The 24,378-nt window shown below is 44.2% G+C and overlaps 1 protein-coding gene across 1 annotated transcript in view; it reads left to right on the top strand.

Moving 5' to 3' along the window:
- Positions 1-24,378, top strand: part of T265_04367 (hypothetical protein) — a gene marked incomplete at both ends in the record, with an annotated part of 70,831 nt that overhangs the window by 3,528 nt on the left and 42,925 nt on the right. Inside the window, 4 exons of the mRNA XM_009169088.1 lie at positions 6,907-7,161; positions 18,027-18,280; positions 19,776-19,935; positions 22,318-22,463. Coding sequence (XP_009167352.1) covers positions 6,907-7,161; positions 18,027-18,280; positions 19,776-19,935; positions 22,318-22,463 — 815 coding nt within the window. The remainder of the gene's footprint in view (positions 1-6,906; positions 7,162-18,026; positions 18,281-19,775; positions 19,936-22,317; positions 22,464-24,378) is intronic.

The raw sequence follows: 24,378 nt of genomic DNA, 5'->3' as shown, positions 1-24,378 counted from the left end.
TGTCTGACAATGTGTCTAATCAATGATGTGTCCCTTCTCGGGATCTCCACTCATGGAGACGGCACTGACCAGCCCGGCTGAGTTTGCCGGTAATGGCTTTCATACTTTTCGGCCTATTCATTTTTTGACCTCCTCTGACTCTTCATCCTTCGCGAGGTTGTGTGGAAAAAGCTCTTTGAGGAAGCCGATCGACTGGCTTACCGAGCACGTGGCCAAATCAGCGCAACCTATGCAGCGTGATCAGTTCATCTGTTGTGGGTGAGTTATTTCTTCCGCAAACCATTCAACAAACCCCAGCATTGTTGATCTGGTGTTCCCACCAGACTCTGACAATGCTCCGAGAACATCGATAGTCAAAAGGTGGAAAACTTTTGACGTCCTCGGCGTGAAGTGACAAGGTTTCTACCGATGCAATGAAATGGAGCGCACCGCAGCATTTTATCATCATTACGTAATAACAGGTTACTCATCAGGACCCGTGTCAAACATCCGTGATTGTATCAATCTCCCGTCCAACTCTACGTCACGCGCAGTTGAATTAACATCTAATGGTTCCATTTGGGCAGGCATGATGAATCGTTCCAATCGCGAAGCCAAAATGTGGTAATTAAGTTTCGTACGTATATCGGTATAACCAGACGACTTATTTATAGTTCAACCATTTTTCACTATAAGTATACTACTCACAATGGCCTTTTACTGCTCAATCCTCTAACTCTGCTTGAAATAGTCGTACCTACTTTTCCTGCTTGTACCTCATCAGTGTCATTGTTTCTTCCACTTCTTCACACTTCTTCGTACATTAGACCGTGTCGGCCCTGTCAATGTTGCTATTTCTGTGAATGTTCGCTAACAAATAATAGTAGTAATCGCCGTTACATTCTTTCGGTGCATAGCTGCTATGCCAACTTGAGGCCTTCTGTGATAGTGAACAGCCCTCCCTCTCCCCTCGTAAAAAAGGCTCAGTGACGTCCATTTTTTTCTCTCTGGGACCCACTTGTTACTTTCGATGAGAAGACGATAGGTATTGTGGTTAAAACCTACTCTATAAACATACATAAATTCAACGACGCATATCAGTCATTAAAAATGTTACACTAATTGTGTTCCTTTTGTCGCAATTCTCCTACAGTCAATTCTGGATGCCTATCCTTTGCAAAATCTGACAAATTTTCAACTGGTTCCTGAGATAAATAATTAGCAATTAGGCTAGTCAACATAATCTACCGAGAGGTTTGATAATCGGTCTGAAGGCCGAAGCACTAAGGAATAGAAATAGCCTCATCGTTTCAGGAAGTCTTGGTAAACAATCGGTGGCCCCATTTGTATCATCCCCCGATGCTCTATGGTTTTGTATAGGTGAAGTTTTGTGATTTATTCGTTCAAGCGACGTTGCCTGTTTATGGATAGCTTTTGGACCACCTAAGTTTAGAAGTTGTTGGCAAGGCAGCTGATCATCCCATATAAGGTTGATACACGGGTTTCATGGAGAAAAGTGCATTACTTCATTTGGAAAACCTGGTAGGAGGCTTGCTATCGTGCCTGCTCAGAGTATCTTTTGTTGTATTGCGTTCATAAGTGCTGTTGAATGCCTGCAGCCATACTAATCGGGGTACTCAACCATTCTAAGATTCCCAGGAGTTGATGCCCCCAACCTAATTACATAGCTACGATAACTGTAGCTGTCTTCCGTGGCACGAAGATTACTGGGGCCCTATTGTCCATTCCAGTATGTTAACAATGAAACATGGACCAAAGTACTAAGTACAGTTTCACCGTAGAATGTAAAAACATCGGAAGGGCTGCTAGGCACTGGAAGCCATGTCTTACAGATGGCGTTAAACTATTCTGCGCTTCTCAAGAAATTTCGAGCGTGATAAAGTCTGTGACAACCCAACTCATTAAATGGTTAGACCGTCCTTATCATTGTAGCTACTCGTAAGCACGTCTCGTCCAAGAAGTTACCAAAGTGCTTTGTTACTCACATTACACATGGCTGTACGAGGCATAATCGGCGTTGATTATAGTGTTTTGATGCCATTCGTTTGGTTGCAACGGAGTGTGATGTGGAGCTGTCAGCTTGAAGTTGGGTACGCTGTAATTGAGGGGTGCGTCAATCTATTTCAGTATGTCGCAAGTCAACCTAGATTTATCAGCATAATTCTTCTACACACCTACTGCCGGGGATATTAAAACACCTGTTCAATTCAGACGTCTCCTAGGCGAGGACGTGACTAATCACCGTTCTCAATGTTTTATGTTTAAGCTGTTTCCACAGCTTTTCGGATTCACTGGAAATTTTTTCTTGGTCGGACTTGCGCTTTGGCGTGCACAATACGACACACTCTTATGGCGGCCGACTTCTGTTCTCACCTAAATTATTCTGGTGATGCTATCTGGCTACTTTGAAAATATCAGAAATTTATTAAGATAAGGCGGTCCTATTCCAACTTTCAGTCCTTTCACTAACGACCCCTTCAGTGTGACCGATGTTTGCGTCCCTGGGTTTATCTTCTATTCCTTGGTGGCGGAATTATTTCCAAAACATGATGCAATCCACTCTACTTATTTTCAGCCTGCATTCGTGAACGGGACACACTCAGTAGCTATTTCATAAATCATGTACCGAGCCAAAGTTGGTCTCAGCTGCCTCTCGCTCACTAATGGATGGGAGAACAGGAAAGATAGGACTATAATTGTATGTAACGGTCTAATCGGTTCATTGGTATTGAAATGATGTAACTAACCAGTAAAGTAGAAAATTGTGTAGCTATGCAATACAGGCGATAGATTTGATGCAAGCGCACCATCATTACCCGTAGATATTTTGGATCCTGGTTTCCATTAAAGCGGCATTCATGAATTCGACAGTTTGTTGGTTGTAGTTTGTTGCTAGGTCATAGACTGTCCATTATTGGGTCTTTCTCATCCGGGTAAGACCGCCGTAAGCTAGACATCATCATTGTCAGCTGTAATAAACGCATACACGTCGTACAGTGGTTGTAGCTGCCGCAATTTCGTTCCCGCCTGCAATTCACAGCTATCTACTCGTAGGCTAGACAGCCGTTTAATATTCAAAATACTGACGGAACGAGCATAACTTACGGAACATGATAGGTTCGTTAGATACCTTTCACTCCATTCTTCTCTTGTTCCAGCATCTGGCTTGTAGTCCTTAACTCAAGAGGCTAACTCGTAAGGCAACAATCAGTGTGGATTTCTTGAACGCTCCAACACGGAGCCAGTGACGTATTAGTCCTGCCTGTCTGGAGAAGTAAGTAAGATTTCTATACCCTTGCTCTCAGCAGATGCCTTTGCGTTGGCATCGGATTCTAGAGAGGGTTAACTATTTTTCAAATAGACTCGTTGACTGCCCAACGACCAGTCGTTGGGCAATTGGAGTTTGCGGTTTTAGGTCTCGAATTTTCGTAACCCTGCTTTCCTTGGAAAAAGACAGCATTCTCTACTCAAATGGATGTATAAACTGTAATCACTTAGATGTAGCACCTTGCTGCTTTCATGCTTTTGTCATGCTATTTTTACTTTGCTCCCAGGTATTCACGCAATACTATTACGTGTATTATGTAGATTGCTAGTCTTTAGCTGTTCACTATTCGCTTTATGGACATGTTTTTGGTCCTTACAAGACGTAGGCTTTTCTTGTGTGGCCTACGGAATGACCACAGCAGTCAGGTCCAGGCACCACATCATGATCGCACTTACAGCAACAGTTGGTCAGTGTATTCGTCACCTGACCAGTAATTTTTAAACGTCTGATGTTTTGCCTTGTGATGTGTGACCGGTGAGACTTAACACTCGGGAACACGTACAAGCGGACACATAACAACGAGTTGAACGGTAAGACTGAACAGTTTGATTAAAGTGCTCACTCACGCAACTTCGAGGACATATAGTCTAATTAGACTGGATAGGAGGTAATGACAATACATAAGCCAGGCTTTTGAGTTGAGTATCTGATCAAGATTCTTCCGGATGGAGGTTCGTTACATCGCCGTCCATTACGGACTGAACGCAGCACTCAGTTTGTCAGTTGCTCTTGAAATTCGAACCTTCAGGTCAGGTATACTGTCATCCTTCATGCGCTGTCAGTTCTTGGCTTTTAGTATAGCATAGAATTAATATCACATAATATATAATCTTAAACAGATGTCCAAGTCTGTGGGAACATTTTCATGGCACTATTAACTACTCTGAGCTAGCCTTTCTGTTTTATACTCGCCTCGCTAAACCGGACCAACTTTCCTGTTTTTTTTTACAATAAAAGTAATGCAAAGGCAGAAGCAACTATACCTGTCGGTAGACCCGATGAACCTAATTTGCTGTGTGCTGCTTTATTGTATTTTCTAGCTCCGCCTTCAACGCTCAGTTGCCTACCTCACCTCCCCAAATCACTGGTGAACGAAACTGGTAGCGACAACCACCATACAACGAGTACGCGGTTCTTACAGCTGATAAGGAGGGGTTTTTTACAATGTCATTATGTCCTTAAACACTGACACACACTTGTGTCTCATCAACATATAAGTTCAGTAAGTTAAGTTAGTAAGTTAAATCAAGAATAAGTTGCTAGCCTGGTAATAGCCTCCAATGTAACTCGGCAAATCAAGTTTCGCAGTTGCTGTACTTTGTGACCAAAAGCTAACCTTCATTCCTTGTGAAGAACAGGGACTGAGATATTACAAAAGGGCACATGTTCACAACTTTCAAGAGGCGTCATGGGATAAACTACTGATGCAGTTAGCAGAACAATCAATTCAGCTGACATAATTTTTGGCCATTTACTCTGGGTCTACGACTATCGACGTAGTGTAACACTACATTTCGGTGTTTCTTCTTCAAAGTGGTTGGCCGTTTTCGGTCCCAAAGCTTTTCTCTTTTTTTCTGATAATTTTTATTTGGCGACGAAAGCCTCGTGGCGGAAAAGTTGTTTGTTGAGGAATTTCTTGACGAGGGATCGCTGTCGGAATCAAACGGACCGCTCATCCATGAGATGGCGCTCTCAACACTACCTGAAAATACTGAACAATGACCGGTATTGCAGTTCCTATGTATTTCACTCATTTGGATACCTGGTTTATATGAAAAATGAGTTCAAAAGAAGGTGTTATGTCTTGGGACCCCTTGATGATGCGTTTAGCGTTTATTTGATAGCAACCTGATTAGCATCTTCACATTTTCCGGAATCTGTCAGGTACCATTTGGGAGACGATTCTTCATATCGTTTTTCAGTACAGTACTCTATCCTTATAAGAGCTCGCCGAGCTTCGTGAAAATATCGTTGCATTCACGTTTTGTTGAAGGACCATTATGATCTGTATGTTGTTGGTGGGTAGGTGGTGTATAAATCTAGTCCCTTAGGATGATTTATCATTTAAAAGTCGGGTTATATTGCCAGTTTTCCTCTCCACACAAACTTGACACACTTAGTAGTCGGGAAACTGTTCTTTCTCGCGATATCTAGGAGACCAAACACACTGACGTGGTGTTTATTAACATTCAATATGTCAACAGTGTGCATCATTTTCTCTTCGCATTCTGGAGGTATACTTTCCTAAACAAAACCCGAATTCTTCCTCAGTTTGATGCATCTATTCCCCCATCCTCAACCAGGTTGCAATGGATACCGCCTTACGCTTATGCTTTTGTCCTAAAAGGGGGCAAGATGGCTCAAGTGGTTAGAGCACGGAGTTACTGACCGGAAGGTCCGTGGTTGGAACCCAACCTCTGCCTTTCGACTTCCCCTGTCTAGGCTTGGGCAACCTGGCAGTATCTCAGCCCCCGTGGTTCCTTCAGGTGGCATGGCAGCTAAGCTGAGCAATTTTTTTGTCCGCTCTTCAACAAAAGTTAGCGCCTCTGCCTCCCATCCGCTTCCTTGCTTTACGAAACACCTGTAAAGATTATGGATAAAGCGAAGTCAAACGACGTTAGACGGTAGAATGGCAAACTAAAAAAATCGTCTGACCGTAGCTCCCTTTCGGTGTTTAACTGCCATACCATCAGAAGGAAGCAAGATGTCTGAGATACTGCCCAAGCCTAGACAGTGGAATTCGAGAGACAGAGGTCGGGAACCAGAGATCTCGTGGCCAGTAAATTCGTGCTCGAACCACTCAGGCATCTTACCCCAAGAAACAAAAGCTTCCAGTCTATTAGGGAGCTGCTAATTTTGATGTTTTACCAAGCCGTTTGCCCGGGATTTCACTCCTCGGTTCCATTTGTCTGACTTTGGCGCGACTGGGTCCCACCTGTATGTGCCTGGAGACACTGAAAGTATGCTAGTAAGCATTATTTCGGTGGTATCCACACTATTGCACTCTGTTCGACACTCTCCGCATTCACCTCGGATAGTAGTTTTAGGTTACCATTAGACCACCGCTTCTCCCATTGTAAGCTTTATTTTTATGATTTCGCAAGGTTGTATTACAGCGAAGCGTCAATTTTCCACGCCGATATTACTAAAATGAACACCGCGGTTAAAGGAATACTTTTAAACTTATGCTCATTAGTTACGATGAGGACGGGAAAGCCTCAATCTCCACCCATCTGTGTTCATCACGTCTTTCCGTTCGTTGCTCCAAGTTGGCTACAAATGATCCATCTCATACTCTGATTTGCCGTCCGAATAGCCCAACGGCTTCTACAGTCTCTTGGGGTTTGCGAACTTTCAGGGTTGGAATACATGCCTCTAATTCATCTAGAAAAATGAGAAACCTTTCCTTTTCAAATTTCAACGGTCTTAATCCGACTGTTAACCAGGTTCAGTCAGTCTTCATCATGCAATGCATTTATTATTATTATTATTATTATTATTATTATTATTATTATTGCCAACTCCATTTTCGACGAATCCGATCGTTACTTTCGTTCCTTGATGTTCTGTTTGCCAAGCATATGACGGCCCACAGTCGTTTGATTTGGCTAACCCGGACGAACTTGATCGTGCTGAGGTTCAAGTCATCCGTGTAAGTAATTCGCTGCACGATGGCGATTGTCACCCACAAAGTTCGTCGGATCGACCGACTCCTTATACGGAATCCGAACTACTATCGTCCTCGTCGTCGAAAGAAGTCAACTCACCAGGCATCACTCGTTCCAGTACAATCATTTCGTCGCTAGATCAAGATACTCTGTTACTTTCGCCAAGTGAGTCTCGTTCAATCGTTAGTCTATCGGTTCGCTAGCGACTCTCGATAGACCGTGATACTAATGGGACATTTTCGCTTCCCGAAAGGGTCTTTGACTTCATTTGTTCACTCGTTTTGTGGTCGTAATGACAGTCATGCCTTCCCTGAAATCATATGACTAATCCTCGTTAGCACATCCATGTGGTGTAAATGGTTGCTTTCGCTTTTTCGGATTTGGCCACCAAATTCATAAGTGATTTTTCTGGCCTAATTTCACTTGTCTTTTCAGTGGTCAGTCGTTATATCCCTTGTGAGGCGGATAAGACCAACCCAGTTTTGAGGATACATATCGCTCCAAAAAATTTCCGATCCTATCAGTTGTTTCAGAAACCGGATACTTTCGAAAACCAGTGCTTAAAATCACACTTCATGCGTTTTCCTCAGTTCCGTGCTGAACGCTTTGCTGCTAGTCCACTTTCCAAATCAGAAGAGTTCACTTTTCTTATGCTTTCCCAGTTGCATGCTGCTTTTCGAAGCAACAGGAGTTTTTCGAATACATGTTATGTGTCTTGTAAGGTTGTAGGGTTTTTTAACCCTTATAACCTTATGTACCTGAACGCTAACACAGATCGAAATTGTGATGAATCCTAAGTACCCCCTACCTCTGCCTCCTGGATGTCGTGTTTGATGTGTCAGCAGTTTTTCTACGTAAGGAGTTAGTTTTTAAAAGCGCGTCAGCAATGCCGTCATTACCACCATGTTGCTCTTCTAAGAGACGAACCATACTATTTGCGTTATCAAGAACCAGTGGACACTCAGCTCCCGGTTTCACCCTCATTAGGGCGTATTAGGTAGGTGCGGTCCCGGCGGTTCCAACAACCATGTGTTCTATTTGAACACCAAATTGTACGTAAGTAGAAAACTACACTCATTTGCAAATTACTTCAGTGTTAATGAGGAAGTCAACTGAATTTCTCGTTTGTGATATTCTTCAACTGAATATGAAGCATAAAAGCTGCCTCATATTTCGGTTGGCACAATACTCGAAATATTCCAGTACATTTTCCCGGCTGTACACACTACTCATAATGTTGCTGAGAGCTGTTCGGCAGTTCACTACTATTTTTTGCCCTTTTTGGCTTCATATTCTCTCTCGTAGGCTAGTGGGATGTTCAGCCTCATGTTATGCACTTTTCAGCCGGGCTATATACATTTTTTCCACAATCACTTCACTTAGCTGCTGGCAACCAGGTGGTGGATAACTTTCTGCTCATACCAGCATCCTTCAGCACTGCACACAACTTGTTCTTTTGAGTACAGTTCGAAACCTCTTACCGGTTCGGTTACCTTCAGAAATCACTTTTCATACGCGAACTTTTTAAACGTTTACTTGAATAATCAAAGTTCGGTATAGTCCTCCTCTCTTTAGGAAAATCCGCTTCGAGAACACAGTTTCTGGGGTGCTGAATTATTTTCAATTACGATTTTCCCTCCATTATAAAAAGACTCTCAGAACCGAATAGGAAATTGATGGTTTTATCTTCACAATTAAATCATATTTTTTGGCCGACTGTCACTCAAGAGTTTTTATTACAAGTTCACCTGCTGCGCTAGTGTGACGTATTAGCGAGTTCTGTTTTACAAGTCCACTTTCGACTGTCGAGATGGCTCAGTGGTTAGAGCGCGAATTTAGTAACCGGAAGGTCCGTGGTTCGAAACCGACCTCTGCATCTCGACCCCCCAACCTAGGTTTGGGCAACACAGTCCTTGTACCTCCTTCGGGTGGCATGGCAGCTGGACGCCAGCTGGGCGCTGGTCACTGCCGTCTTCCTGGATGGGGACCCCGAGACGGGCCACATCAATGGCTAGAGACATTGTCAGATATGGCCCAGTCGCGCCCTCAATGGCGCTCGTGCATCCAAGCTATTGCCTTCAATGCATTGCTCCTTTTCCAACCCGCTCCCACTTGACAGCCCACTGACAGTGCTGGATTTATGCACCAATTTATCAGCTCCCGCCTGCAACGCGCAGCTACCTACCCCCCCCCCCAAAACCATCGGTGAATGAAACTGCGGCAGCTACAACCACTGTACGACGAGTACAGCTGACAATGATGATGATGATGATGACTTTTTTTGACTTAGCCGATAATCTATCCTTTGGTATGCACACAGAACCGTTCGTTTTAACTTTTGTCCACTTAATCTTCTGGTGGAAGGTATTGTGACCGAAGTATGGAGGATTAAGTAGTATTCCAGTACGTTGAGTGCTTTCTACAATCGTTATTGTTTTCGCCGCTTTTCCAAGAATACTTGATAAGTTAATGTCTTTGGTGGTTTTTGTTTGAGTTCAACCACCTGAACTAGGGGTAGGGTTGGCGAATCATAAATACGTGTGAATCCCAGCCTGACTCCTGAAGTTTTGTGTCGTAAGCACAGCTGATATACTAACCTATCATAATAATGAACAAGGTTTGACCTGATCGATAATTTAACCTTGGGTGCACATATACAGCACTTTTCTTCGGAACATTTCACGGTTAAAATTTAGGCCAAAGGTATTGCCGCTAGATTGTAACATGCAGCAATCGGCTTGTCGTCACCGCTTTTTGTCTAATAAAGATGTCAGGATATCATCAGATAGCTTATCTGGTTTCTAATTGTTCTTCCGTTCAGCTAGATAGAGAACCACTCATTTTTGTCGCCCTAGATGACGCCTTTAATGTAAGTTAACCATGTTTTGCTAGCAGGTTTGAATCACAGACAAACAAGAACATTCAGTTCAGATTGGATGGGAAATTCCTTCTTAACCTCACGTAAGCTGTCGCAAAACGCCTGGGTAAATACGAGATTTTACTGCCACAGTTCAGAACTCATGAATGAGAAAACAATCCCGTCAGAAAAACATCTTGGAATCTTTCGGATCTGTTTTCCTGAAGGTCCAATTACAGATTAGAGTGATTTTCAGACGAGATCACTTCCGGTCTGCCCCTGGACTGCGACATTTTTCTATGTATCATGTTATATTTATTCAGCATGACACCTGCATTGTGAATATGATAAGCTACTTAGCGTTTGACTTCATGCTTTGCATATTTTGAGTATTCTTAGCCCTATGAAAAATCGTGCTCTACACAAGAAAATTGTTTACGGAAGTTCCTTTTTTCATCAATAAATTTCGTCCCCTCAACTTCAGAGAGACAGAAAGGGTGAACTTTTACCCAAAGTTTTGAGGATTTTTCATGGGTACATAGGTGGACGTTTCGTTTCCTCCGAAATTCCTACTCTAAAGAGTGTCTAATCATAGGGATCCATTCGATGTGGTAAATCTGTGCAGTTTTGTCGCTTCCACGTCACTACTAGCGAGTAACTTTAATGACGCTTTTCTAATTGCAAATAAGGATGTTTTTAGTAACAGTGCAAACAGCTAGTTATTTGGATGCAGGGAAATTTCAAGTTACAGTGTGTTGCTTCATCGATTATTCCGGCCTCATTGTCCTTTGTTCTGTGCTGGGAATTCAACCACGTTCAATGAATGGTGCTCTGTGCATATTCTGAACCAGTTACTGTTCTGATCGATTTAACTCAGTTCAAGAGCGGCCATCTGATGTGATGCGATAGTGCTCCAGCGCCGCTTATGATCTTGACTACTTACATTCGGCTGCCAACCGGAAAGTCCGCATCTTTGATATACGGCATTTCCTATCCGTTCTAGAAGGTTGTTTCCTTGATGGGCGATTACAGTGCCTGAATATTCGAATGGTACGCATTGTTGTTTCCTTGCTGAGGGTGTTTCCTCCGGGTGAGAATACCGTGCTTGATCTCCAAATATAAGCCTTGCTGGAGACGATGTTGTGTTGAAAATAGGAAACGCTGACCGAATCCAACAGCTGGTAACTTGAAAAAAAAACCAATGGTAGTACTCTGTGGATGCTTTAAGTAACTCACAAATCTTGTGTGGGATCGACGAAAGAGTTAACATCCATCAGCAACTAACACTCACAGAAGGACAACAGGAAGTATAGAATTCAGCTCGGTAGGAAGCAACAGTCGGGTAGTGAACATATTGTGAGGACAGGACGTCACCAAGCGCTCCATGTGAAATCCTGTGTCGTGAAACAAGTGGTTTTTGCGGTTAACCTCACCAAACTTCAATGAATTCCTTCACTGGTGGTCTGAAAGTTTTGAAGAGGTCCGTTCCGACATCCGTCATTTTGTTCTGTCACACTTCCTCTCAGATACCTGACGCCGAGCCATTTCTATCATGATTTTGCGAATTCTGGGCTGACAATGGCTGCGGGGCTGATTCGGAGGCTCAATAATGTGCATATGAATATATTAGTACTTCTTGCGTACGCAACATTTTAAGACAAATTTTCTATGCAGGTTGAGGGACCCTTGACTGAAAAAGCTCGTCCCATATTGGTAGACGCTGGTGAAGTGGCTATAACCCAGTGTTTGTTCTTGAGTTAAGATGTCTTTCTGGTCACGTGGTGGCCCAGTTGCGTTGGCTTTTGCTACGGGGAAAGTGGTGTTTGTTCTCGAGTTAAGATGTCTTTCTGGACGCGAACAGTATAGATGGTCACGTGGTGGCCGAGTTGCGTTGGCTTTTGCTACGGGGAAAGTGATAAACTTATTCTGAATAGGTCACAATGGAAATTGAATAGGACGGGTCAAAGCTAGCCAGTGTAGGTAGACTGTCACTGCATGGAGCAAAACTGTGGAAGCGTTTCACCGAATGATTCGATTCACTTTTGCATCCGGCCTACAGCTCTCCATGAAAATGGCAGATGAGCGCACGGTTGAAAAGTATGGGAAATCCTTACTCTAACTGGTGATGCGATCAGGTCGTGGGAACTTTAGGGTAGCAACCCGAGACCAGAGCAGATAAAGACTGAATTTGAATCCTTTGGAAGTTGGCGATCTCATTGATGGTATCTCTTGACGTGTGTTTACGCACGCTCAGAAGGAATCAGGTTAAACAGTATCAGGAAGGTCAGCTGCCAGAATGCCTGAAGCTTATTGGGACATTCAAACCCCACCAAAATCACAGAAGGGAAACCGCCAGGCATCCAGGCCAGAAAAGCCGGCTTTCGATCAAACACCCGAGCTGTCAGTCAATTTTAGCAACGGCCGACGATAATTAGCGTTAAGGCATTTCACAGAAGCACGGTCGATGGTGATGGGTGTTCGACAAAAGCCGATCACGCATCCTGGATCAATGTCAAAAGTGCCCTTTAAATACCGCGAGGCCTCTTGTACCTTTTGCACTCGATTGTTCGCAATAAAGCTGTTGTGTTCCTTGTTGGCGATACTAAGGCTCAGGAGCGGGAACAGAAGTTAGTTACAGCAGACAGGAAAAATCACAAGTGCAAAACTTACGTTGCAATCTCTCTAAATATTGCAAGAAGTTCAAATAACATATTCGACAAGGCCCGTTTTCGACCAATATCTAGGACAGTTTCACGTTGTTTTCCCATGGTCCCCAATCTTCAGTCACGTGACTTGCTGGTATGCTGCACGTAGGTGATACTAAGGCTGATGACATTCTAAAGGAAAGTCGAAAGTAACGAGTCTCTTGAGGGGACTAAATATATAACGCATTCCGTCCGTCTAATGAGATGGTTAGTTTTTTCACACTATTTGTATATATATACACAAATCTGAAATTGGTGCACAACTCTGAACTCATGCATACGCACCGGAAATCGATTGAAACTGCGGTGCATCAGTTTCAGTATAAAACTACAGAGCAACAGTCCGCCTTAAGTTATATCTGATCGTGACACTCCCACAGGATGCTAATTTTTCTTTGAGTTTTGAATCTCAAACACCAGCACCTTTAAAAATTCGAATGTTAATTCAGATCTCATCTGAAAACCTGGACTCTGTATGCATCGGATTTTCATTAGGAAATCTTTGGTTAGTAGCTTTTGTGCAACAGCTGGGTAGCAGAACTTGAAATGCTTGTTACCACGCTGGACTTGCAGTTGGTCTCCAAACACAGTTAAAATTGTTGTGCTAGGTCTGAAATATAAAACTGTGGTACAGTCCAAGATAAATGTGTTTTGGTGCGGCAGCCGTTCCTTTGGTAGTTTAGTCTTAACCTTGAGATCAAATCAAAGCCTCGATTTCACCCAGTTTTTTCTTTCCAGTATGTCTGGAGTTGACTGCTCTCTGACAGTAACTAAATCGTTGGTGTTGAACTGGAGAGAGTAGAACCCATTGCGTCTATCTTTGCTCTATAGCGGAAAGATACGCACAGTACGTTTGTATTGGAAGATACGGCAAACAGCGCGGGTCACATGCTTCGCGCCGATTAGCCCGTCGGTTTAGTGTCTAACCTACCGGTCAGGAGGTCGCGGGTTCGAATTACTCTGGTGGTTAGTGAAATGCGCATGTTGATGACTCCCGATAAGAATGAAACAGCTGTTCAGTACTTCTCAGCTTCTCAGCATAGATTGAATTCACTTACTAAACGAACTGGCGATTGAAAATTCCTGAATCTCTACCAGCAAACATGTTCTACTCCCTTGAATCCTCAGGCCACTATTCATATTTTTTATCGGAAGTCTCCATTAAAACACAGTGACCTGTTTCCACATTCCGGAATCTCCCGTCATCATTGATGATTATTACTAGTGGTGTAAGATCTCTTCTTCCATCGAAGCTTGTATCGAAGTCTAAAAAAAGAAACTTGGAAGGTCATTGTTAACGGTGTGCGGGAAACAACACTTTCTTTGGAAACTGATGGTTTGATACGCGCAATACATGATCTAATCAACGCACCTTCGGCTGCTGGATACATTCTTGGATTGAAGTATCCGTATCACAACCGAACACTCGCTTTCTGATTGTCTCGTTACGGATTAGCTGACACCAACCCACCTGAGATATGATCCTGAGACACTGGTTGTCGAACACCTGAGGACCTCTTAGTTCCACTGCTCGAACAGGCCAAGTCTCACATCCATACAACAAAACAGCCCGTAGCGTAGCCTGATACACACGTCCCTTGAGATTCAGGGACGCTTTGCCGCCATAGGTGTCTTCAATTGGCAAACCCGACACGAGTCTTGGAGATCTGTGCACTAACCTCATATGTCAATTCATGAATATCCCATTTTGAATATATGGCATAACAGTTCTCAGTATGACATTAATTAAGTAGCAATGTCAAGGAAAATACTTGAACACCTGAGCATTTTCTCAACTGAAACACGAGGGGGTCTTTCTCTAGCACATTCAACTGAGGACCAATGTAAACTTGGGTATCATTTAGGCTTCAGCTTAATGCCAGTGACTACTCAACTACATAGCCAACCCATCAACTTCTAGGTAAAAAAATTACCTGCTGGATAAATATCCATTTATAATGTATCAACATTACTTGTTGAAAGAATCTCCTGCACATCGTCAAGATCCATATGCAAATTTTTAGTCCAGGAGGAACAAACAAACGTTGAAGGTCATGCAATGCGAACTCTGCAGTATTTAGCATATTTTGGTGAACACATTTGCAGCCAGTTCACTTGTGTTTCCTCCTTGCCGTATGCGTTGCCTAGCAGTCGTATAACAGGAAATGTGAAAATTTTCCGTCTGTGCATGGCCATTCACAGCTTTTAAGCATACACACACAGGCAGTGTGCAGCGACAGATAACATCCGACAGAGGGAAATCGAATAGCTCTCCTATTCCAGTGACGGAGTTTATCGTACCCTCAACAAGCCTTTCTGTACAATATTTCGGTTAAACACAACGTACTTGATGTTGCCCGCTTGCTTTATAACAGGGTTATGGCGTTTTACTGGCCCCTTGTCCGACTAGCAATACCGACGTCTGACTAATCCACCGGCCTTGGGACCTGATTTCTGAAGTTGACCCTCGTAGATAGCCACACTTACTGTGTTTAGCCACCGCAACCAGAGAGCAATTTCGCTCCATCTAGCTTTAAAATTTGTTTACTGCTCCCGGGCCAGTTGATCAATGTAACTTTGTCATGCTCGTCCACGCTTGTGGTCACGCATCCGTCGATAGTTTGACTTCTTGTGGAAGTGGCTCTGTTGGACGTAATTTGATTACCAAATAATACACGTTCACTCTTTTCGCTCCCCGGTATATTGTTTTTCTCCTACAAGCGATTCCTGATATGAAGTCTGTATGATAGATTCTCTAAGTGAATTAAACCTATAGGGAATAGCGCAAAAGCTTCATTCGGAACCATTAGGAAGTTGCATAGGCCTTTGAGCCAGTGGAGCCAGTCGACACAGGATCACTTGGTCTGTACCGCGTCTTGGAGGGATGAGAGACCTACCCTTGTAAGTTAATCACTTACTCATCAATCATTCGTAACTAATTGATAGGCCTCAAACCACGATTCAAAGGGTTGCGGTTGAAAATCGTCTTGGAGATTCGCTGGATGGACACTGCTGATGAATTTTAGCTAGAAAAAACCAACTGTATACAGTTCTTTCAAGCTTTTATTTACAGACCGAACCCACTTCCAAGATAAAAGCCAAATGTAGTTTTGTCTACTGCCCAACCTTGAATACACGTGAAACGAGCGTTAGCGGACACCGAGGCTAAGATGCGACTTATCGATTCGAATTTATGGGATTCTAAGCTCAGACAAACTGACAGTATTGCGCGTCGCGGCTGAAATTCTAATGGAAGAGTCATCCAGTGTTGTGCCTATTGGGTTAGAAGAATTATTCTTGAGTGCTGAACTGAACCGTTCAGCTAGATAACTAAACGTCACTCGAAATCACACTAGTGCTGTTGGCAGTCACAAGTTGTGCTCGGTTCATGAACTTGAAACAAGTCAAGTCTTGAAATAAGTTCGCAAAAAACCCTAATTGCCTGTCCTTTAACTAGAGGTTATAATCTGCCGAGTTACTAGATTTTGTCTGCGCGCGACACACCGCTCGTCACACCTTTTTTGGCTTGCTATTTGTTTTTACAGATTCATCGGATGATCACCTCTAATCCGGTTACTTGCCTTGCTGATTATAAATGTTCCGTGACTAGTGAGTAGAATCTCAAAGTATCGCGAGGTTTCTTTGTGTAAACCTCGGTCAGCCTATTCCGAAACCTCAAAGCTCAGCTAACTGCGTTTCATTCTCACTGTGCATCGTTTCAGCTACGCGATCCACGCGAACAGTGCTTATTCTGATGTGCGTGTGTGACCACCCCATCTGGGCTTTTGCCAGATGAGGTCTCACGTGATTAGATGGCCTCCAGAACACCATTGTCCACAATAGTTCCTCCAAAATCACCCTATTGATTCGAAACCGTGTAGATTGTTTGATGATAAAGAACCTGGTTGTCGGACTGAACAGCTCACCAAAGGGGTAACAACCGAGGTGACCTGAAGTTACAACAGCCATCTTTAGGTTTTACTTTGATTACGTCCTACATTCGGCAGTGTAAACAATATACTTTGTTCTTTGTTAGTGTGTACTGTTGTGTCGTCCGATCGTAGCTAGCAATGACAACATGCACTGTAGTTGCTGCAAAGAGACCGCCTATAGAACTTGGTAATCGAAGTTCATACTTGAGGAGGCGAGGTGGAAAAGGTATTAGTAGTTTACTCTGGCCGTTAGACGACGTTTGAGTCGTTTTGGAGATGAATCGGTTATCATTGTTTGCCCTTCTTCTTGTATTTGAATCTTTTTTGGAATGTAGGTTGTTCACGACGAGCAACGCCCTAAGGACGAATGTGATATTTTCTCTTGAGAACTCTTCTATTTGAGCAACTCTTTTGCGTCACCACCCTGTCATTCAAAGTTCTACCTTTCAGCCACACAGAGTAAGCCGATACTGTCTCTTTTTAAGTCCCATAGGGTTCTTAGGACATTGTAACCTACGTGTCAGAGCACTCAAACCTCTCCTGGTGTGGAAATGCTGCCCATGAAAGGAAGAGGGCCTTCGCCGCGGAGTTGTTTATTAGAAAATGCCAACTAACCGGTTACAGACCATTGGACAGGGAAGCAAAACTCTCATTTGCATCCTATTTACAAAAACTGGAAACCCATCTTCTCCTGAACGCGTCCCCTTGAAGTTTTCTGGATTTTCATTGACTCCAATCATTCCTCTCTCGAATCCAAGTAAATGTTACAAAGCGACCCTACAAATTCCGCAACAGATCTCCCCTTTCCAGGAGACGCAAAGCGAAATTCCAAGAACAACACATACTACTCGCGTACCTCCCCATCAGTAGTATCACCGTTACACCCACGTTGTTTAACTCAAGTTTGCTGGATTTTCATTGACTCCAATCATTCCTCTCTCGAATCCAAGTAAATGTTACAAAGCGACCCTACAAATTCCGCAACAGATCTCCCCTTTCCAGGAGACGCAAAGCGAAATTCCAAGAACAACACATACTACTCGCGTACCTCCCCATCAGTAGTATCACCGTTACACCCACGTTGTTTAACTCAACTAGCTGGCTATTACTGGCGTTCACTTTTCTACTCACTTCTTCGGTGGTAATGACGAGTTGCGAGGCAACCGAGACGCACGCCCTTTTTTGACCAAATCCAGCCCTTTACTCTCCGGTGATACTCTTTGATTAGCTTCGAGTTTGTTGAATCGTCTTCGTCGAATATTTTTCTGGTGATCCCCATCTAAGCAGGCACAAACTGATCGAGTTAGAAGACGATCCCCGTTAGGTAATAGTGTGGCCGAAATCGCCGAACTCTCATAGAATGCGATGAAGTGTCTTTTTCAGTGAGTGGAGAACGTTTCCTACTTCGGAGGATACACTGTATTTATCTCTATGGAGGGAATTATGTGTATGAGATCAAATGGTACTGTTTTAACAGATCCGATGTTGTCATCGGTACCAAGATGAAACACTGAATATTTCTTCTTGTCTCTACAGGTGAGGAAGAGGAAGAAGGAAAGGGTCAGTCAAATCTTCGTTCTGGAGATCAACCTGTAACTGTTGATGGCTCGGTATCTCCAAGGCACACGTCTCCCTATCTACGAACAACCGAAAATTCTACGCCTCTATCCCACCGTGAACGCGTTGAAGGGCACCTGATAGATTGGAATGCAGATCCTGAAACTATGTTTCATGAACAGGAACAAACAGCTCTGGTGACAACACTTGCTCAGCCTTATGGTGATTCTGAAGTGAGTTTTATTTTGGTTTTCAGTGGTCACCTTTTGTTTGAGTTTGAAGACAAATGCTAGATTGTAAAGAAGCAATTAACTGTGGGGGATGACCAAGACAAGACATAGATCATCGGAAGATGTTGATAGCCCCCCGTGTGTCATCTTGAAGCTTGAAATGCTCTTGATTAGATGAAAAGGATAATTTTTGCATGCCATCTTGACCAACTGACGAGTGCGTCGAGGCTGATGTTGATTATCAGTGTACGGCTCTTACAGAAGTTGGTGTAAACTGCATTGCTGTTAAAGTGCGAAACGTTTATTCATATAGTGGAACGCTGACACGGGTATACTTCTGACTGCAGAGAACCTGGCTTGCTCTGTTAAAAAATTCGACGCGAAATTGCAGCTATACTTCTAGTCTCTTATGTTAGCAACATCAAAACCACAAATTAGCTTACGCACACACAATCTGCAGTTAATTCTAGGTCTACAGTTTACAAGAGAGATGGATTAATGTGATGGTCATATGTTCCATACAACGAAATCTGTCATTCTTCTCTGAACTCCATTGTTATTGTACCTATTCGCATGCTTTGATGAATAGGATATTATTATATTCCTTCCTACAGCATTTAGTATATTTTAGGCACATTTTTAGCGAATTCTTCGTCCAAGATTGAATTTCCCCATTATTCTTCCAAGAAAGGCGAAAGCGATAGGGCGATTTCATGTATCCCAACTTTATGGTGGCTTATTCACGCAAGGCTCCAGCGTAATTTACTCTGCTACGCAAGATACCCTCCGTCAACAATCGGTAATATTTGGAGGTCCTTTTATCTACGTTTCAGTTGACAAAATTCTTTGTTTACAAAGCAATAGGACCATCAAAAATACGTCTCAAAACTTTGAAGACGACTGAATCTCCTTTCTTCAGCGTTGCTCTTAAAACGCCGTTGAAACCGCTCATTTTATTCGGCCAGAAGAACAGATTTCCAAGTTTTGGCGACTCCCCTTGGAATTTCTGTTCGTTATGGAAAGAAACGGGACTTCTAGCTTGTATTGAATCCTGGACTGAGGGCAGCTACCATTAAAATTGTTTTTTTTATCGCAATACAGTTCGTCGATCAGGCGTTCCCCTCTACAGATTTACATTCAACTGTTTTAGGAAGCTGTGGACATTTCAGTAGAAGTGTGGTCCGGTTTCTTCTGTCTGCCATAAACACGTCAGTTTTCTTTCAGAAGTTTTAAATCGCATCCGAGCTTTACTGTAACTGAGCCGAAATTAGAAGCAACCTCCAATTCTTTTCCTGAGTGGGTCGCGATTAGCGCATTGAAACAATCCAACATACGGGCCATGATCCAGATTGACGGGAAGAATGAGTTATGTTTGACTGACTCAGGTGAAGGCTTATCGTTGAGGTGGAGAACGAACAAAGCTGAACGCAGACCGTGCGCGCTAGTCATGCTAGCAGTGGGTGGATATCGAATGAAGATTCATTGATTGTCAACGCAGCCGATGCGCCTAGGTGACAACTTTGTACAGCGTGCGTTCTTGATCAGCCGAGCTATAGATTCTCTAAAGGCCACAGATTCCCCGATTGACCTAAGTCAAGTTAATCTTGTGACAATGTATGGCGCAATCAAGTTTGACGGTTATTCCAGCGCTGCCGTGGGTGAGTTGCGTGTCCGAAAACGTCCGTCTTGCAGCTCACCGTCAGTACGTTCCGTGGCTAAGCAATATTCCGAAGTGTTCACGGGTGATGAGGATCCGCTTTGCTTCTGCCCGTGGAATGAACACGAAAATGCCCTGTAGTCAGAACGCTTTCTACCTTACGGCCCCCCGCCCGATGCCGCTCCATCTGCTGGAGAATGTCCAAAAACAGACTGAAAAGGTGTTAAATAATGGCATAATCAAAGAAGCCAATAGAGCGTACAACTCCCTGGTTGGGCTTGTATGGAAGGCGAACGGAAAATACAGGTGTTGCGTGGAATTCCGGCACTTGGATGCATTGACCTTAAATCGGGTTGTAGCTGTGCCTTCGATTGTGGAGATTGGCCATTCTCTTCAGCATTCCCGATATTTCACTGTGTTTGATTTGTATTCCGAATACTGGCAACTTCCAAGCAAGGCGGAAGACCAAGAGAAAGAGGCGCTTAAGGTTGAGGCTACCCAATATCAATTTTGACGAATGCCGTTTGGTTTGTCTGGGGCATCATTCATATTTCGGCGCTAGGTGCTTCGCGTAACGTAAGGAAACCCAGAATGTTGTCGTTTCCGCAGACGATATCGCTGTGTACTGCAATTCGGATACACATGGTTCACTTGAGGGCTGTATCGAAGCGAACCGAGAAGCTGGTCTGCGGATAAATCAGACCAGGACACAGCTCAAGCTAAGTTCGGTGTTACCGCTGAGGCATAAATTGCGTAATGGTGAAGTTAGCGCACTGCCAAAAAATGCACAGATCTAGTATTGTGCTGTTCCCAATTCAAAGCAGTCTTTCCGGTAGTTTCTTCGACGACCAGCGTACTACAGCCTGAGGGTTAAGGACTTCAACAAGATCACTGCGCCTCTGTACGACTTGCTCGGGCAAACTCGGAAATTGGACTGAACCAGAGGAGCAAATGAGGCTTTTGAGCTTGTCATAGCGCGGACGCAGAATCGCCAACTGACCCTCCAACTGCCCAGGGTGGGAGAGATGTTCACCGTTGGAACGAAAGCCAGTGATTGCGGGATCAAAACAGTTCTGAAGCAGAGGAATGAGGTTATCGAAAATAAAACAGTTCGCAGAGGAATGAGGTTATCGAAAATGCCAGTCGCTGAACAGAAGTCCTCTACAATTGAGAAGGAATGTTCAGCGATTATCTATCTCCTTGATGAGTGGAGGCCATATTTTTTGGCCAAATGTTTCATGTCGAAACCCATCACAACTTCTGAAATGGATCAGGACTACCAGGGATCCTGGCGGGAAGCTCGCTCGCTGGCGCTCCGGTTGCAAAAGTACGACTTCACAATCTAGCACGTGCCAGGGAGGGAGCACCACCTGGCTGACTGGCTGTCAGGAGCAGATGCTGAAGATGAGGTCCCCAAGATCATGATTGGAGTCGATGATCTCATCGTCAAACTGGATCCCGCAAATTGGTGAAATTATAACGACAGGATCTTGTTACAAAAGGTTTCAGCCGAATTGTGGGATGGAAGGAACATTGAGAACGGAGAGGTAGACAAGGAAGTAGAGACATTCCAGAGTCTCTTATCGGCTGAGGCTGAATGAAGCTGGCATAAATTCCTGAAACGCCACTGATTCGGTTGATGTGGTGAAATCTCGCTTCATGAGACGGAGTCTTATCTGCAAATGCTATGAGATGGCACACACAGGGTGCACCAAGATGTAAGTCTTACTTCGACAGAGGGCCTAGTGGCCCGGGATGAGAAGTGGAGTGATGGATTATTTGGTTTCTGTAAGCGTTACAAACTGATCAAAGCGGATACGACAGGGGCAACCCATTCTACGAAACGTATTCCCTTCTCAGAACTCGGCGTTTTGTGTGTTAATTTACGTCATTGGCCCCTTTCCGGTGACAACCAGTGGGAATCATTACATCGTGATAATGACAAAACACCTGTCACGATGGATTAAGGCTGCAGCCGTGCCTAATAAGCGGATGGCGGAGACGGAACACGCTCAAACCAGACGGTTTAGATGTGTGGCACGTCTGGCCACTGGAACAATCAGTGTCCCCGCACTCGATCACCTGCAGCTGATAAAAAATTTTGAGCGCTCTTCTTTTCCTGAGTGGGTCGCGATTAGCGCATTGAAACAATCCAACATACGGGCCATGATCCAGATTGACGGGAAGAATGAGTTATGTTTGACTGACTCAGGTGAAGGCTTATCGTTGAGGTGGAGAACGAACAAAGCTGAACGCAGACCGTGCGCGCTAGTCATGCTAGCAGTGGGTGGATATCGAATGAAGATTCATTGATTGTCAACGCAGCCGATGCGCCTAGGTGACAACTTTGTACAGCGTGCGTTCTTGATCAGCCGAGCTATAGATTCTCTAAAGGCCACAGATTCCCCGATTGACCTAAGTCAAGTTAATCTTGTGACAATGTATGGCGCAATCAAGTTTGACGGTTATTCCAGCGCTGCCGTGGGTGAGTTGCGTGTCCGAAAACGTCCGTCTTGCAGCTCACCGTCAGTACGTTCCGTGGCTAAGCAATATTCCGAAGTGTTCACGGGTGATGAGGATCCGCTTTGCTTCTGCCCGTGGAATGAACACGAAAATGCCCTGTAGTCAGAACGCTTTCTACCTTACGGCCCCCCGCCCGATGCCGCTCCATCTGCTGGAGAATGTCCAAAAACAGACTGAAAAGGTGTTAAATAATGGCATAATCAAAGAAGCCAATAGAGCGTACAACTCCCTGGTTGGGCTTGTATGGAAGGCGAACGGAAAATACAGGTGTTGCGTGGAATTCCGGCACTTGGATGCATTGACCTTAAATCGGGTTGTAGCTGTGCCTTCGATTGTGGAGATTGGCCATTCTCTTCAGCATTCCCGATATTTCACTGTGTTTGATTTGTATTCCGAATACTGGCAACTTCCAAGCAAGGCGGAAGACCAAGAGAAAGAGGCGCTTAAGGTTGAGGCTACCCAATATCAATTTTGACGAATGCCGTTTGGTTTGTCTGGGGCATCATTCATATTTCGGCGCTAGGTGCTTCGCGTAACGTAAGGAAACCCAGAATGTTGTCGTTTCCGCAGACGATATCGCTGTGTACTGCAATTCGGATACACATGGTTCACTTGAGGGCTGTATCGAAGCGAACCGAGAAGCTGGTCTGCGGATAAATCAGACCAGGACACAGCTCAAGCTAAGTTCGGTGTTACCGCTGAGGCATAAATTGCGTAATGGTGAAGTTAGCGCACTGCCAAAAAATGCACAGATCTAGTATTGTGCTGTTCCCAATTCAAAGCAGTCTTTCCGGTAGTTTCTTCGACGACCAGCGTACTACAGCCTGAGGGTTAAGGACTTCAACAAGATCACTGCGCCTCTGTACGACTTGCTCGGGCAAACTCGGAAATTGGACTGAACCAGAGGAGCAAATGAGGCTTTTGAGCTTGTCATAGCGCGGACGCAGAATCGCCAACTGACCCTCCAACTGCCCAGGGTGGGAGAGATGTTCACCGTTGGAACGAAAGCCAGTGATTGCGGGATCAAAACAGTTCTGAAGCAGAGGAATGAGGTTATCGAAAATGCCAGTCGCTGAACAGAAGTACTCTACAATTGAGAAGGAATGTTCAGCGATTATCTGGGCCCTTGATGAGTGGAGGCCATATTTTTTGGCCAAATGTTTCATGTCGAAACCCATCACAACTTCTGAAATGGATCAGGACTACCAGGGATCCTGGCGGGAAGCTCGCTCGCTGGCGCTCCGGTTGCAAAAGTACGACTTCACAATCTAGCACGTGCCAGGGAGGGAGCACCACCTGGCTGACTGGCTGTCAGGAGCAGATGCTGAAGATGAGGTCCCCAAGATCATGATTGGAGTCGATGATCTCATCGTCAAACTGGATCCCGCAAATTGGTGAAATTATAACGACAGGATCTTGTTACAAAAGGTTTCAGCCGAATTGTGGGATGGAAGGAACATTGAGAACGGAGAGGTAGACAAGGAAGTAGAGACATTCCAGAGTCTCTTATCGGCTGAGGCTGAATGAAGCTGGCATAAATTCCTGAAACGCCACTGATTCGGTTGATGTGGTGAAATCTCGCTTCATGAGACGGAGTCTTATCTGCAAATGCTATGAGATGGCACACACAGGGTGCACCAAGATGTAAGTCTTACTTCGACAGAGGGCCTAGTGGCCCGGGATGAGAAGTGGAGTGATGGATTATTTGGTTTCTGTAAGCGTTACAAACTGATCAAAGCGGATACGACAGGGGCAACCCATTCTACGAAACGTATTCCCTTCTCAGAACTCGGCGTTTTGTGTGTTAATTTACGTCATTGGCCCCTTTCCGGTGACAACCAGTGGGAATCATTACATCGTGATAATGACAAAACACCTGTCACGATGGATTAAGGCTGCAGCCGTGCCTAATAAGCGGATG

This window comes from Opisthorchis viverrini (assembly GCF_000715545.1).
Source record: "Opisthorchis viverrini unplaced genomic scaffold opera_v5_71, whole genome shotgun sequence".
Classification (NCBI taxonomy): domain Eukaryota; kingdom Metazoa; phylum Platyhelminthes; class Trematoda; order Opisthorchiida; family Opisthorchiidae; genus Opisthorchis; species Opisthorchis viverrini.
The sequence above is the reverse complement of the archived record's forward strand: the minus strand, read 5'-3'. Positions and strand labels throughout refer to the sequence as shown.